Genomic DNA, 15,521 nt, shown 5'->3' on the forward strand with positions numbered 1-15,521 from the left:
AATTATTCTAATACTTTTTACTGGTTTAGATGTTGTTTTTCTTACAGGTTATGAAGATTTATATAGAGGAGAATGTAAATACTGACCAAGATTGTATCCCCTGTCTTATTTTATATCTTATGTTTCAGATATGTGAGAAAATTTTTCAGCAACTTTTATTGACCATAAATATAAGCTGGATCTATATCACACAACAGGGAGCTGAGTGTTCTTCATGGTGCTGAGAATGTATTGCTTGTTATTTCAAGCTATAGATTCCAGCAATGGGGCTGCGCTGTGGAGCCGTTTGAAGCAATACTGCCTTGCAGCGAGAGGAACCTGAGTTTGATTCCTGGCCTTGGGTTCTTTCCTGAATGGAGTTTAAAGATTCTCACATTGAATGTATGGGTTCTCTCTGGGTTTCAAGCTCCCTTCCACAGTCCTAAATTATAATTGTTTGCTTGATCAGTATCTTTAGATTGGCCCAAGTAATGAGTGTGTGTTTTTGGTTGTGCCTCTTAGTGATGCACTGTGATGGATTGGCAACCTGCTTAGGGCGTACCCTGCCTTTCAACAATAGACTGTTGGAGATGTGCTTCAAAAAACCCTGATGGTTAAGCGGTAGAAGATGGATGAATTTGCACAGAAATATGAAGGGCAAACAATGAGAGTTTATAATACATTCCTCATCACTGCATGTTGCTTAACATTATATATATTCCAATGAAAAAAAAAATGTAAATAAAATGTAAAAATGTAATTAAAATGTTATATCTAATACAAACAAACCAAATCAAATTAGATGATAATTAACCTTTTTGGAATTTTATTGAATTCTATAGGAAATGAACTAAAGGCGTGAAAAACTGAAAAAACAAAAAAACAAAAAAAACCTCAGAAATCTTTCACTGTTTAGAAAATATACACTGCTGATGTGTACAAATTAATCTGAAATTGTTTTATTAATATTAATGGCCTATAAAAAAAGTTTTAATGTTACTAAGTTGTTGCAGAGTGGCAGCATTAAAACGAAGAGACCTGTAGAGAAATGTCTTGCAAAGAATACTAATCTTAATTGTTACAACAGATTTTCTAAATGTTGCTTAAGCATCTTCTGTCATGATCTTGGCACTGATTACTGACTTAATTGCTCATTTCATTCACCTTGCTATCTCTGCCCGGTTTCTCATTACTGCTTATCTGAGCCACCTCCTCCTGCCTCTATTTAAGCTGCTTGCTCCCAGTCATCAGTGTCATATTATTCTTGAGCCTTATAGCGTTCTGATTTACTGATCCCGACCCATTTCTGTATTTGAACCATTGAGCCTGCCTGCCCCTGTCTGATCTATTTGCCTGACTTGTCTTCCGACTCCTGTTGGATTATTCTGTGGACTGGACCTGCATCTGCCTCCTGACTTTGCTCTGTGGATTATCCTGTCTTCCTTCATATGCTTGGATCTGATCTCCTGCCAGTTCTGCAGCCTTCTAACCTTCAGCGTCTGGAACTCTCTGGCAGCGTCCGCTGTCACTCGACCAGCTGGAATCATCCTCGTTGTCTGGGCACAGACTGAACTGTAAAACCAGGTTAGTGACTCATGCAATCATAACCATCCTCCTTTAGATCATTGTGGTCACTAACCTGTGTTTCTCTCCTGTAAAGGTTCCTGGCTTAGACGCCCTAGCCCCTGCTACTGCAGATCCACAGATCCTGTTTATTTTAATAAACGCTTTTTGAGTTATCCTACTGTCTATCTTGCCTTGAATACTAGGTACCTCTATTCTGAGTTGCAACATCTTGAGAGATCTTTTTCAGAGAGCTAGCAGGATCAATGGAGAGTTTCAGAAAGACCAAAAATAATAGTAAAAAGTAAAAATGGTCACATTTAAACACACTCACTGCATAAGACTTGACTGCAGTAGAAAACATATGCAATGTTTCGATGCAGAACATATGGCACACCAATATACACCTGAAAGAATAGAGACTAGTCAGATGAGGGAAAAGAGGAACTGCCTAAATGTCACCTAAACACCAGGTTTGGAGTTCTGCAGATAACCCCCAAAATATCACGCTAAACAAGAAGTATTTTAGGTGGATTCAATCAATCACCTGAATTGTTAATAAAAAGCTTTATTAAGAACACAAAGTCAGAATAGTGCTAGAGCATCAACATGGTAAGGTGTTGAAGATAGCTTTTGCAGATTTGTTTTTTGCCAAATTCCCATCAGAGACGCCTACATTAAGACGACAGGGGTATATTTACCAGAAATGTTTTTTTGACAAATTATTCAATAATTTTCTTAAGTATACTAAGTACTTATGCCCTTATGCTTTTTGTCATTTCAATTCCTTTTTTTTCTTACTCAATATCTTTAAGGCTGATAGTTAGAATATTTTCAGAAGTTGCAATGTTGATAATTAAAAAACAAAAAAACAGTTATGTCTTTTACTTTGAAGCCCTATTTAGTTATTTATCGTCTCAATCATAATCAGCATCTATTACATAATTTATGAACAATATTTTGACATCTTTGGCCATCCATAAAATATGAACATCAATAAATATAAACTAGAGTTTGACTTTTTGGTAGTTGCTTGCGATCTACTAACTAAAGTAGCCTAATTCAACAACTAACATTTTATTTTCTCCCATCATTTCAGAAAGCATACATTTAATGCATTTAAGCATTTTGTCCTAGCCGACCAGCCATTAAAATCAGATATGGGCTGCTTATAATAATATTGTTCAAAATAGGCATTCTGGTTTTTAGATTCTGTGATTTTTCTTTGTTTGAACTGCTTCAGGTAAAACTAATTAAAATCTTCTTAAAGATACAGACTCAAAGGCACCTCTAAAAAAAAAAAGGCGAATGTGAGAGCGGGGTGCAGAGGACTGGAGGGGTCCACGTTTTCACGTTTAGAGTTGGGTGAGCGAGAGGGAGAGGGAGAGAAACTCAAGTAATACCGAGGAGGACCACGCGCCACAGAAGACGGATGAAGGCACAAGACATTATCCAAAAACTGAGGTAAGTTTTGATGCAAGAGAGCAATCCGTATGATACAAGAAACTGACAAGTTCAGCTTCATTGTTAATAATTAGAAATCAGCTGGTGAAAAAATAAATAACTGACGATATCCGGTGAAAAAGATGCACGAGGGAAAAATAAAGACACATAAGCTAGACAAAAGAAAAGCTTAGAAAGGAAGCTTTTTTACCTGTACTATGTAAAATTGAAGATAAGGAGTGTTTTACTAATACGCTGATTAGGTTGATTGGGGAAGAGTTTGGCTCTGATGGAATGATTCGTGCAGGGAACAGTCCCAGGGACGTCCTTGTTACGTGTGTGGAAAGCGCGTTGTCCGTGGTGCTGAAATCCGCTTTCTGATATCTTCTTTAAAGGATCACACTGGTAGCAGCAGCACTTAGCAGGCGCAATAGTTAGAGGTGTTATATAAAAAATAAATAAAATAAAGACGTATCAAGAGTCTTGTTCAATGACACTGTGAAAAAAGAGCATAAACTTAGCAGCCTTCTTTTTTTCATAACTCAACAGTTTTCTTGGGTTTTTTTTTTTTTTTTCCTGCAGGTGCCTGCGGATACACTCCAAGCTTTATTCTCACAGGTAATGGAAGAGATAACCGTGGAAGCCCTGATAGACAGCAGATAATATGCCATCGGATTCGGTACGGATCACGCTGTGTGGCACGATATGGCACGCGTAAAGATGGGTCTTTTTGCTCTCCTGTGTCTCCCCGTGTGCCTCGTGCTCACCCACAGCAGCAGCATCCACGAGAGGTCGGCGGTACCCCGCGCCGTGTCCCGCTCCGTGGCCCGCATGGATGGGGACGTCATCATTGGCGCCCTCTTCTCTGTCCACCACCAGCCGTCCGCCGAGAAGGTGGCAGAGCGAAAGTGCGGGGACGTCCGAGAGCAATATGGTATCCAGAGGGTGGAGGCCATGTTCCACACGCTTGACCGCATCAACGCCGATCCACACCTGCTCCCCAACATCAGCTTGGGCTGTGAGATCCGAGACTCTTGCTGGCATTCATCTGTGGCCCTGGAACAGAGCATTGAATTTATCCGGGACTCCCTTATTTCAATTCGGGACGATAAGGATGGGTCCAAATGGTGCATCGACGGAACCCCCTCTAATCAACCACCGCCTTCTAAAAAACCCATAGCAGGAGTCATTGGCCCCGGATCCAGCTCTGTAGCCATTCAGGTGCAAAACCTGTTACAGTTATTCAACATCCCACAGATTGCATACTCAGCCACAAGCATCGACCTAAGTGACAAGACTTTGTTCAAGTACTTCCTGAGGGTGGTTCCTTCAGACACTCTGCAGGCCCGGGCCATGCTGGATATCGTTAAGCGTTACAACTGGACCTACGTGTCTGCTGTTCACACTGAGGGTGAGACTAAAAGCATACACCTTTATTTTAAACCTGTAGATAAGAATAACCTGAAATACACGAAAAGTCTAAATCCAGAAAATAATAGTTAATAATTGAATATATAAGATGATATCTGATTACCTAAATCAACTGTAATTCTTCTTATTTTTTTTTTAAATGAGCAAAAATATGACTAATAAAGGAGATTTTTTTTAATGGTGCACTGTAACCCCCTATGACTTTCTTACACATGTTCACTGATCTCTCTGTGTGAGTCATTTGTAAATGTAATCTTACTGTTAACGAGCGCTCAACAAAACAAGCACACTAATTGGATTGTTTAAAGCGTCTATTACATGCCTGATGTAAGGCAAATTTAAGGTCAGTGAAAATTTAATATTCGTAAATAGTAAAAAGTTTTTATTCAGCATTCAAATTTCTGTGCTACAGTCCTCCAGGAAATGTATCAAACCAGCACATGACAGGCTACCCTGCATATCAGCTGAACTTTAAGCTCATCAGCATTATCTATACAAGTGTTAGCTCCACTATTTACTGACTCATCTAATTTCTGATGGTCTAGAAAGTCATAATTCAAAAAAGAAAGAACATCTCTCAGAACATTTTATTAATAAGAAATTAGTAATGAATAAGTAAAATCCTTATAATCATTAATCTTCGTCAATAAAATATCTGTTCTCTACTAAACAAAATAGTTAGTTGCTGTTTAAATCGGTCTTTATAAGGTTCTGTTTTGCATGCATTTATTTTTTTATTCCAATCCAAACTAACTTCTGAATATTTATTTATTCCCAGATTAATTTAAATTCTGGTATAAAATTATTTTATTTATGCATTTGTTTACTTGGTTGTGACTCCTTTAGCCTTCCAAAGATGGGTACATATCAACATCAGGGCTAAAGCTTGCTGTCCTTATGGCATCATCAGTTAAAAAAAAAAATATGTGTCTTTGTTTTCTACCTTAAGATCTATTAGATTAAATCTATTACAGCAATGTGTTTGAGGAACCACGTTGTCTCTAAAATAATCGTTAATTTATTTTGACCTGCTTCCATTTAATAGGATCTTCAATTAACAATAACATTAAGCACTGCTTTCATTAAGAGTGACACAACAGCCTATTAGCTGTGACTTTTATAGAAAACTCATACACTTTGACATATTGAGGATCACATTCTGCCGGGGCTTCACAGGTCCTTCGGGCTTCATACTGGAATATAAATACGCTCTGACCCCAGAACAACCATACTTGTTCTCTTATGTCTACCTTTTAAATTTGAACTTTGTATCACTCTCTTTGCCTCACACTTTGTTATAGCATTCACATCTACTTCTGTGCTCTAAGCGTATAAAGAGTGCAGCTATTGTTTCTACGGGCCTCACACTTAATGTGGTTTGTTACCAAGGAAAAGGTGTGAACTTTGGATGGTCTACAAAACAAGTTTCAGAACTTTAGGATTGAAAATCCTGTATACTTTAATATTTTATACATGTTTTACTGAAACAGGGATGACTCATAATTACAAAAGTTTTTATCAAATTTGATCTGATGCCTATTAATTCAAATTAACATTAAACTTTCCTGAATACAGTTGAATTCAGCTTTTCACATCATGATTAGTTTCCTTGCTTTTTGAAAATGTTCCCTTATATCTGAACCCAAGCTGCTCACCTGTGTGTTATGGTGGAGACAGGAGATAACAGGGAGAGACGGGTTGAGTAGACAGAGTAATTACTGTGAAATGAATTATGTCCGTGGGTTTTCATTAAAGTCTTGGTGAAACACAGTCAGTGATGTGCACCCAAATTATGACTGACAAGCTGCATTAACCAGGATCTCTCCCTTAGGAACTCTAGACATGCCTGGAGTGTAAAACATCTTTGGAAAGTCTTATTATAGTTTGATTTGGGAGATGAACAAATGCTGGCATGACATAAAAGGTAGGGGGATAAGCAAAGTGCCTGAAGGACTATCCAGGTGACATCAGATATCTGATGCTTCTGGGGAACTGAATGAAATGAACAGTAAAATAATATTTTTTGGTATTAATATACAAACATAATTTATAATTTGTATTACACTAATTGACAATTTCTCTTTTACCTGACACTGATGAGTTTGCATGGATCTGATCTTTCAACAAATATTTGCAGCAAATCAGAAATAGGGTCACAATGTAATAGCATAAACATAAAAAAAGCATTATCACAGTATTTTTCACCAAACTGCATTCTGCTGAAATAATCAAAATGATCACATACTCCTATGATTGTGAAAGACATAGATGTTAGAGATGTCACTGAGGCAATGTTTTATAACTCTTGTTTGCCCCGCATTCAACCTTTAATTTGATTAACCAACCATGCAAAGTATAGCCATGTGATATAGAGAGTGAGAGAGCATTTTTTTTGGGAGGGATAGCCTAATGGTTAGGGCATTGCGCTTGGATCCCAGAGGTTCTGAGTTCAATGCCCACTCCCACAGACTCCCACTCTGGGTCTCTGAGTAAGACCCTTAATCCTGACACTGCTTTGTACTTGTGACGATTGTAATTACAATAAAATTAAATTCTCTTCTGTTCGATTTCAAGCAACAAGACAAAAAAGTCTGCCTAAAAAGTGTGGCATGCAACTCTAAAACAACCTATGGAACCAAATGTGTCGGATTTAATCTCAGTATAAAAAATTCTGTTATTGAGAGGGTTCAGTGGTTTGTTAGAAAGCAAACAGCATCATGAAGCACCACAGGACATGATTTGGTAGAAGATTAAAGCAGATTTACATTATAGATCGTTATTATACCTGCATCCTGCTGTGGATGTTGAAATGCTTTCAAACCGATATATAGCAATTTTCTCTTTGCTTCACAATTTTGAGCCTCTTTGTGTTTTCCCATCACATATAATTGGAATAAAACTCATTAAAGTTTGAAAATACACAATGACAAAATGGGTGTTAATACTTTTCCAATGTACTGTACTTGGTTGTTTGGTCTTAATAATAACCTCTTAATAACCTCTGAATTTGTGGTCACGACTGGCTTTAGCACATCACTTTTCTCCCTCCACCGCCCAAGACAAGTTATAAGTGCAGCTTGTTGCCTGTGGCAACAGCTAGAGCTGTGAAATTGCATAAATTACCTGTTTCGATTATCATCTGTCTGGTGATGAATGCTTAGTGCACGTTTTTTGTTGTTGTTTTGGTGGTCATGGTGGGGCGTCAACGAATGTACCACCACCCACCCGTCTCATAGCTGGGATGTAGAGAGTGAAATAATTGGATAGCATTATTTCCATTTACCTGCAGCAGAATGAAAAGAGGCAATTGAAAATATAATCAAAGGACTATTGGCAAACCCACACATGGACGCATTGTGTGACTGCGTAAATGGATCACCCTGATGTTTATTTCAGCAGCTATGGAAAGCGACCCCATGTACAGATGCTTATTGCTCCTCAACCTTACAAAGGAGCATGGTGCGGAGTTCCTCCAGGAACATTGCCATTGCTCAACTGCAATACAGATGTTTTCCCATATGAGGTGCTTCTAATTTCCCTATGATGACATGTCTGTTCAAATGCAAGAACATGCTACAGCACTTACAAGTGATTGGATTGTCTGTGTAATCCAGTGTAATACGGGTTTTCTCATCAATTCAGAGCAGCACTGCAGTCAACGTGGAAAGAGAAGATTTAGACATAGAAACGGATTTGCTAGGCTGTTGATTGGGACAGTTTAGAGTTAAACCAGGGCAGTCATCTTCACCCTGTTTGGGCTTGATTGCAATCAGCAGCAAGTCAGCTCTGACTCTCATTATCAGTGGATCAGAGCCTTGGGTCAGTCAAAGGTTGAGGCAGTGAGAGACTGCTGGGAACAGTGCTTTAGGTATAACAATGATTATGTCTCATTCAAATTACGTTGATAATGTGCAATGGAAAATTGTATTTTTTTCCCTTTATAAATTAAACCATTACGAGGAAACAGGCTGTATCTATAGCTGATATCTACTTGCTTGAATAAAAGGGTAACCAAAAAGAGAAGAAGAAAGGTTTTGTATTTACTTGTCTCTATAAACAAGTTCTGTCAGGGTAAAAAGTAACAGTACATATGTTTAGTAGAAAAAATAGGGACAATAATCATTATTTTATTAATCACCTTCAGGAAACTATGGGGAAAGCGGGATGGAAGCGTTCAAGGAACTGGCCTCTCAAGAGGGCCTTTGCATCGCCCACTCGGACAAGATCTACAGCAACGCTGGGGAGAAACACTTTGATCGCCTTTTGAGAAAACTACGAGAACGTCTACCCAAAGCCCGTGTAGTGGTGTGTTTCTGCGAAGGCATGACTGTCCGCGGTCTCCTGATGGCTATGAGACGACTTCGGGTGTATGGGGAATTCCTCCTTATTGGCAGGTAGGGATGTGTGTGTCTGCATGTTTTTTTCACCTCTTTGATTCACAGTTCACTGTCTTACTGGATGACAAGTCTCAGTAAACATACCAAGAGACTGAAAGACGCTGTTTTGTCTTTTTAAGGCACATGTCACCAAGGCAACGAAGTAGGAATAGACCACATATCAGTAGCACTGAATAGGAATGCTTTTGGCTGGCTTGAATAATTATCAGTTCTGTCACAGATATAAAAATAGAGGGGTTACCTGGTTCTGTGGGTCCTCTGTAAGAAGTGCATCTTCAATTACACTTCCTCACTGCATGGCCATAAATAATAAGGTCCCTGGTCTGTGATGGAATTGGACCCTTAAACAAAAACATGTTTGTCCATTGTTTCAGCTGCATCCAGTACCAGAGTGTTGTTTCATAAAGCTGGGTTATCACTCATGCCTAGTCTGGCTTATTTTGGAGAGTGGTGGCCTAGGGGTTAGGGAATAGAGCTTAGAATCCTGAGGTTCTGGGTTCGAGCCCCAGTCCCACATATTGTCACTCTGGGGTTCTGAGCAAGACCCTTAACCCCTGGGTGCCCCACGATGGCAGTCCACTGCTTCCAAAGGGGATGGGTTAAATGCAGAGATTGCAGAAATTTCTCCAATTTCAGTTCAAAAAACTCAACTCAACTCAACTTTATTGTCAAATGTGCTACATGTAAACATACAACACAGATGAAATTTCCATCCCCTCAACCCCACGGTGCATAATAAAATATATATATATAAAAAAAAAAAAAAAAATATATATATATATATATAAAATGAGCCATAGCACAAAAATAAAAACCTAAGATATAAAATAAATATTAAAATATTAAATATGTAAACAGTAGTGTGAATGGTGCAAATAGTGCATAGAGTAGCAGTCCTGACGTGGGGGAAATAGTGGAGGATGGGGGGGCGAAGGGGGGCAGGGCAGGGAGGGAATTGAGCATCCTCACTGCCTGATGGAAGAAGCTGTCTCTGAGCTTACTGGTTCTGGCCCGGAGACTCTGCAGCCTCCTCCCGGACGGCAGCAAGGTGAAGACATTGTGGGCGGGGTGGGTGGGGTCACCTGCGATCCTGGTGGCTCTGCCGGTGAGGCGGGAGTGATAAATGTCCAATAGAGAGGGGAGGGGGACACCGAGGATCTTCCCAGCTGCTTTCATGGTGCGCTGCAGTGTCTTGCGGCAGGCTGCAGTGCAGGCTCCGTACCACACGGTGATGCTGCTGGTCAAGATGCTCTCGATGGTGCCCTTGTAGAAGTAGTGCAGGATGGGGGACGGGGCTCTTGCTCTCCTCAGTTTCCCCAGGAAGTAGAGTCTCTGTTGGGCTTTCTTTCCCAGGGACGCGGTGTTGTTGTCCCAGGACAGGTCTTGAGAGATGTGGACACCCAGGAACTTGGTGCTGCTCACCTGCTCCACCTCAGCACCGTTGATGATCAGGGGAGCGTGCTGGGCAGGCCTTCTCCTGAAGTCCACCACAATCTCCTTTGTCTTCTCTACGTTCAGATGGAGATGGTTGTCCTGGCACCACGTGGCCAGGCGGCTCACCTCACTCCAGTAGTTTGTCTCATTGTTGTTGTTGATAAGACCCACCACAGTTGTGTCGTCTGCGAATTTGATTTAGATGTGGAGCTGAATGTTGGAGTGCAGTCGTGGGTCAGCAGAGTGAAGAGGAGGGGGCTCAGCACACATCCTTGGGGGGCCCCCGTGTTCAGTGTGATGGTGCTGGAGGTGTTGCTGCCGACCCGAACAGCCTGTGGTCTCCCCGTCAGGAAGTCCAGCAGCCAGTTGCAGAGGGAGGTGTTGAGTCCCAGCTGGACCAGTTTGCCGATGAGCTGCTGGGGGACGATGGTATTGAATGCTGAGCTGAAATCGATAAACAGCATTCTGACATGTGAGTCCCTGGTCTCCAGGTGGGTGAGGGCTGAGTGGAGGGCGGTGGAGATGGCATCATCGGTTGAGTGGTTTTCACCGATATGCAAACTGGTAGGGGTCAAGATTGGGGGGGAGGGCAGACTTGATGTGGTGCATGACTAGCCGCTCGAAGCACTTCATGATGATGGGGGTGAGTGCGACAGGGCGATAGTCGTTGTGGCAGGTGGGGGGCGACTTTTTCGGTACCGGGATGATGGTGGTGGCTTTTAGGCACATCGGGACGACATCTTGTCTCAGTGAGATGTTAAAGATGTCAGTGAAGACATCCGTGAGCTCTGCAGCACAGTCTCTGAGGACGCGACCAGGAATCCCGTTGGGACCGGGGGCTTTCCTGGCGTTGATCCTCCTGAGGGTTCTCCTCACGCAGTCCAAAGACAGTGACAGCACCTGGTCGTCGGGGTGCGGAGGGATCCTTCGTGCTGGGGTGCTGTTGTCTACCTCAAAGCGAGCGAAGAAGTCGTTCAGCTGGTTCAGCAGGGAGGGGGAGTTGTCACAGGTCTGCGGTGGGGGCTTGTAGTCCGTGATGGTCTGGATGCCCCGCCACAGGTTTCTGGAGTCTCTGCTGTCCCTGAAGTGGTCGGCGATCCTCCTGGAGTGCTGCCTCTTGGCCTCTCTGATCCCCCGTGACAGGTTGGCCCTGGCTGTCCTCAGGCCCGCCTCGTCCCCAGCCCTGAAGGCAGCATTTCGGGCCTTCAGGAACCTGTGAACGTCCCCTGTCAACCAGGGTTTCTGGTTAGCCCGGATGGAGATGGTTCTGGAGACCGTCACGTTGTCCATGCACTTCCACATATACGCTGTGACGGTCTCTGTGTACTCTTGGAGGTCTACAATGTCATTGTATGTGGCTGCATGTCTGAAAATTCTCCAGTCAGTGGTAGAAAAGCAGTCCTGGAGAGCCTCTCTTGAGCCCTCTGGCCACACCCGGATCTCCTTCTTGGCTGGTTTAGTCACCTTAACCAGCGGTCTGTATGCAGGGATTAGGCTAACAGTGGAGTGGTCTGAGGCACCAAGGTGGGGGAGGGAGAGGGCTTTGTAAGCTCCCTTCTGAGTGGTGTAAACATTGTCCAAGATGTTGTTACCTCTTGTGGGAAAGTCAACATGTCCATGTAGTTGTGGAAACACACTCTTGGGGTTGGCCTGGTTGAAGTCCCCAGCCAGAATGAGGAAAGCATCAGGGTGGGCTGTTAGCTGCATGCTAACTTGTTGGTAGATTTCCTGTAGGGCCTCACTCTTGTTGTTAGCAGAGCTGGGGGGGATGTACACAGCTGCTAACAAAATAGCAGTGTATTCCCTGGGCAGGTAGAATGGCCGGCACTTGACAATCATTAACTCCCCCAGCGGTGAACAGTGTCTGCAAACCACCCCAGCGTCACGACACCAGGCGTCGTTGATGTAAGCACACAGTCCCCCGCCGCAAGTTTTTCCCCCCTCAACAAGCACTCTGTCCGCCCGGAAGCATGTTAGCCCCGCTAGCTGGATAGCATGGTCAGGTACGCTGTTGTTTAGCCAGGTTTCCACCAGCACAAGTGCGCAGCACTCACCCAGAGACTTGTAATGAGTCTGGAGTAAACGGATGTGGTCCAGTTTGTTGTCTAGTGAACGTACGTTGGCCAGGGTGATGGACGGGATAGCCGGCCGATGTGGTTTAGCGGCTACTCTAGCTCGGATACCTCCGCGCTTCCCCCTCTTCTGCCGCCTGAGGTTCCGGCCATGGCGCCTCCTCTGCGGGCTGGGTGCTGGCTGTGGAGTCGGGGCCTGAGCGGGGCTCCGGAGCAAACCGTAGGCTCGCAGCTTTTCCACGTTCACCGGAGTTAAGTCCTTGTTTCTGCAAATGTTGAGCAGAAACTCCCGAGAATATGTGCGCTTGTAGTCGTGAGGACACGACGATAAAACACCGTTTTAGCTGGAGCGCGAGGAGCCGCTGCGCTCGTCCGCGCCGCCATGTTATCGTGATTATTATTATTATTGGTTGTTTTCTGTGTTTCTTAATACTGGCTCCCTGAGTCAAACTCAGTTACCTTGCCAACTGACCTAGTGACCTGAGGCTAGTCAAGGCCAGGTGTAGAGCTAACTAATTAAGTTAAAAATGTGTCTTCTTTGTTGAATCCAGGACCCCGTTGCACAATAATTGACAGAAAGTGTATTAGTGCCATCATTTGGCCCAAATGCATGGTGTCATCACAACTGGCAACAAGTTACTAGCTACATATTGCACATTGAATTTCATACAATGAAAAGGTATACAATATTTTAACTTCAGTTAAAATCAAAGTCAAATTTCCAGATTTTCTACTGGAGGGTTAATTGCCTAATTTTAATTTAACCTCTTAATTTGACCTCAGCTCTTGTACAGAATATCCTTACTGTTCTCTCTACTCTCTCTACTTTTGCCAAGTAAGGAGATGGGCGGACATTGTCTTTTTTAATATGTAGAAAGTTATTTGGCTGTGAGAACCTGTCCCAGATTTCAACAGCCCTAGTTGAAAAAGGAGAGTATAAACAATCACAGCATACCATTTTGTAAGAGGGTTTTTTTCTTAGTTTTCACCTATTGTCAGGCGCTTATCTCACAACTGATGCTTCCGATACAGGTTACTGTAAGGTTTTTTTTTTTTATTCTCATTAAAAACCCTTTTGGACAAAAACTGTGACTGATGTCTTTTGTCAGAAACTAGGCTAAAATAGGAAAGAAGTATTTGACAAAATGTTTTACAAAAATCCTAAGCATTTTCTTTAATAGACTAAGGATAAAAAATGACCTAAAATTTCGTCAGAAGTGACGCTGTTTAAATATCACATTTAATTAGATATGTATCTTGAAATCATGTGTATGATGAATATGTATATGCATTGAATATATCAGCAGTTGCCTACTATTCCCTTCACCTGATTTTATTGATGGCAGTAGTATTTATCTTTTATTTCTCTTTTGAATATCGATAGATTCCTTCCGATGAAATACTGTGCATATTCATGGTCACACAGTGAACTCCATGGTGGACTGGATGATCTCCTCATGTTAGTGAACACACCCACTAATTGCAGCTTCACAAGTTGAGTCAGAATTTCTCTCCTAGTCTGCACTTCATGAGCAACTTATTTCTGAGTACCCTATCAGATGTTTTTGGTCCAAATAAAGCAAAGTGTTAACTGGTCCCTAATACATACTGCCAACACTCCTTGGTCACATTAATTAAATCACCAAATAAAGCTTGCTTTACAGCCTCGCATTATTGATAATATGACCAAAGATTACTAAGATATAAAAACAAAGTTTTATGTGTTTTCTGCAGGATCTACATGACCAGAACCAAAAGGCTTGTCTTCTAAGTTTTATGATTATCGAACAAAACAGAAAAGTCATGAGCAGGCAATATTCTTTAGTGTGCATTTTGAATTATGCTGAGAAAGAAATTGTCTCCCATTTGCAAGGTTATCTTGCCTTTTTGATTTGTTTGCTTAATGCTTTAAACATGCTTCGTTCATTCACCTGTTAAAGGGTTGGTTATACTCCCAGCAGCAGCGTGTCACAGTGAGCTCGTCACAGATATTTTTGATTTATGCCCAATATTGAACCATGGTCTGCACTATGTTATTCCACGCCACGACACAGAAGGGATAATCACAAACATGCTGTGGGTCTAGATACATCCGAGGCGGTGAGGCAAGTTTGTCCAACAACAGAGGGACATAAAGGTGGAAAAGAACTGAAATACAGGAGGAAAAAGGGTCCCAGCGTTCTTGCGCGCCTTGCTCTTCTAGCTGGTCCATCTTCTCGAGTAGTTTTCCACATGCGTAGAAACAAGCGTAGTATAAACCAGCCTTAAGTTTTATCTGTTTTCTGCAGGATTTACACGACCAAAAGATTGTCTTCTAAGTGTTATGATCATTGGGTAAAACAGAAAATTATGGACCAGCTAGTATTCTTTACTGTGCATTTTGAGTTATTCTGTGGAAGATCTTGTCTCCCATTTGCAAGGTTTTCTTGACTTTTTTTGATTGCATGTTTTATTAATGATTGCTTAATGCTTTAAACACACTTCATTCATTTACCTAACAAGTGGTCCTTTAAGCTCCTCAGTCAAAGGACTGACAGACGGATGGACGGGCAGAAAGACATACAGACAGACAGACATACAGACAGACAGACAGACAGACAGACAGACAGACAGACAGACAGACAGACAGATGTAGGTGTTACAAATCTCATGTCTGTATAAAATATATCACTGAAGGTGGAAACAATTTCAAACTGATTTTCAGAAAAGATATTTTTCCAAACTGAGATGGATTTGCTGGTTATAATGAATAAATAAGAGCCAGTATTTTTAACATATTTTAAAAGAATTCAATACATTTCTTAGCTCATCACCATGCCAGCACCAGAGCAGAACATTGAGATTATTTTCTGTTCAATCTCAGTGATTCTCATTAAGAAAAAAAAAAAAACATGGGGGAAATCTTGTTACTGTGAGACCACTTTTTTTTTTTTTTATGCACTCTACACATACATTAGATATTTAATATTTATTTTCTAAAAGCTCGGTAAACAAAATGTAATGTCTGCACTCTAACGAGCAAGCACATTGCCCGGACTTGAGATTAGGAGAAAACAAACAAATTTAACAATGATTCCACAGACCTACAGGTAGCTGGGGATGGAAACAGACAAATGCAGAAGAAAACCAAAGTCATCTTTTCTGATTTACATTAACACCACAAGAGAAGGGGAATATTAAGCAAGGATGCTCATTGCATCGG

The 15,521-nt window shown here is 41.7% G+C and overlaps 1 protein-coding gene across 2 annotated transcripts in view; it reads left to right on the top strand.

Moving 5' to 3' along the window:
• Positions 1-2,919: 2,919 nt before the first annotated feature.
• Positions 2,920-15,521, top strand: part of grm1a (glutamate receptor, metabotropic 1a) — a 54,539-nt gene continuing 41,937 nt past the window's right edge. For both annotated transcript variants that reach the window (XM_038304205.1, XM_038304206.1), the window contains exons 1-3: positions 2,920-3,006; positions 3,568-4,396; positions 8,561-8,810. In XM_038304205.1, coding sequence (XP_038160133.1) covers positions 3,691-4,396; positions 8,561-8,810 — 956 coding nt within the window. In that variant the 5' untranslated portion in view covers positions 2,920-3,006; positions 3,568-3,690. The remainder of the gene's footprint in view (positions 3,007-3,567; positions 4,397-8,560; positions 8,811-15,521) is intronic.

Source organism: Cyprinodon tularosa, unplaced genomic scaffold, assembly GCF_016077235.1.
Source record: "Cyprinodon tularosa strain WSP-4 unplaced genomic scaffold, ASM1607723v1 ctg528, whole genome shotgun sequence".
NCBI classification, from domain to species: domain Eukaryota; kingdom Metazoa; phylum Chordata; class Actinopteri; order Cyprinodontiformes; family Cyprinodontidae; genus Cyprinodon; species Cyprinodon tularosa.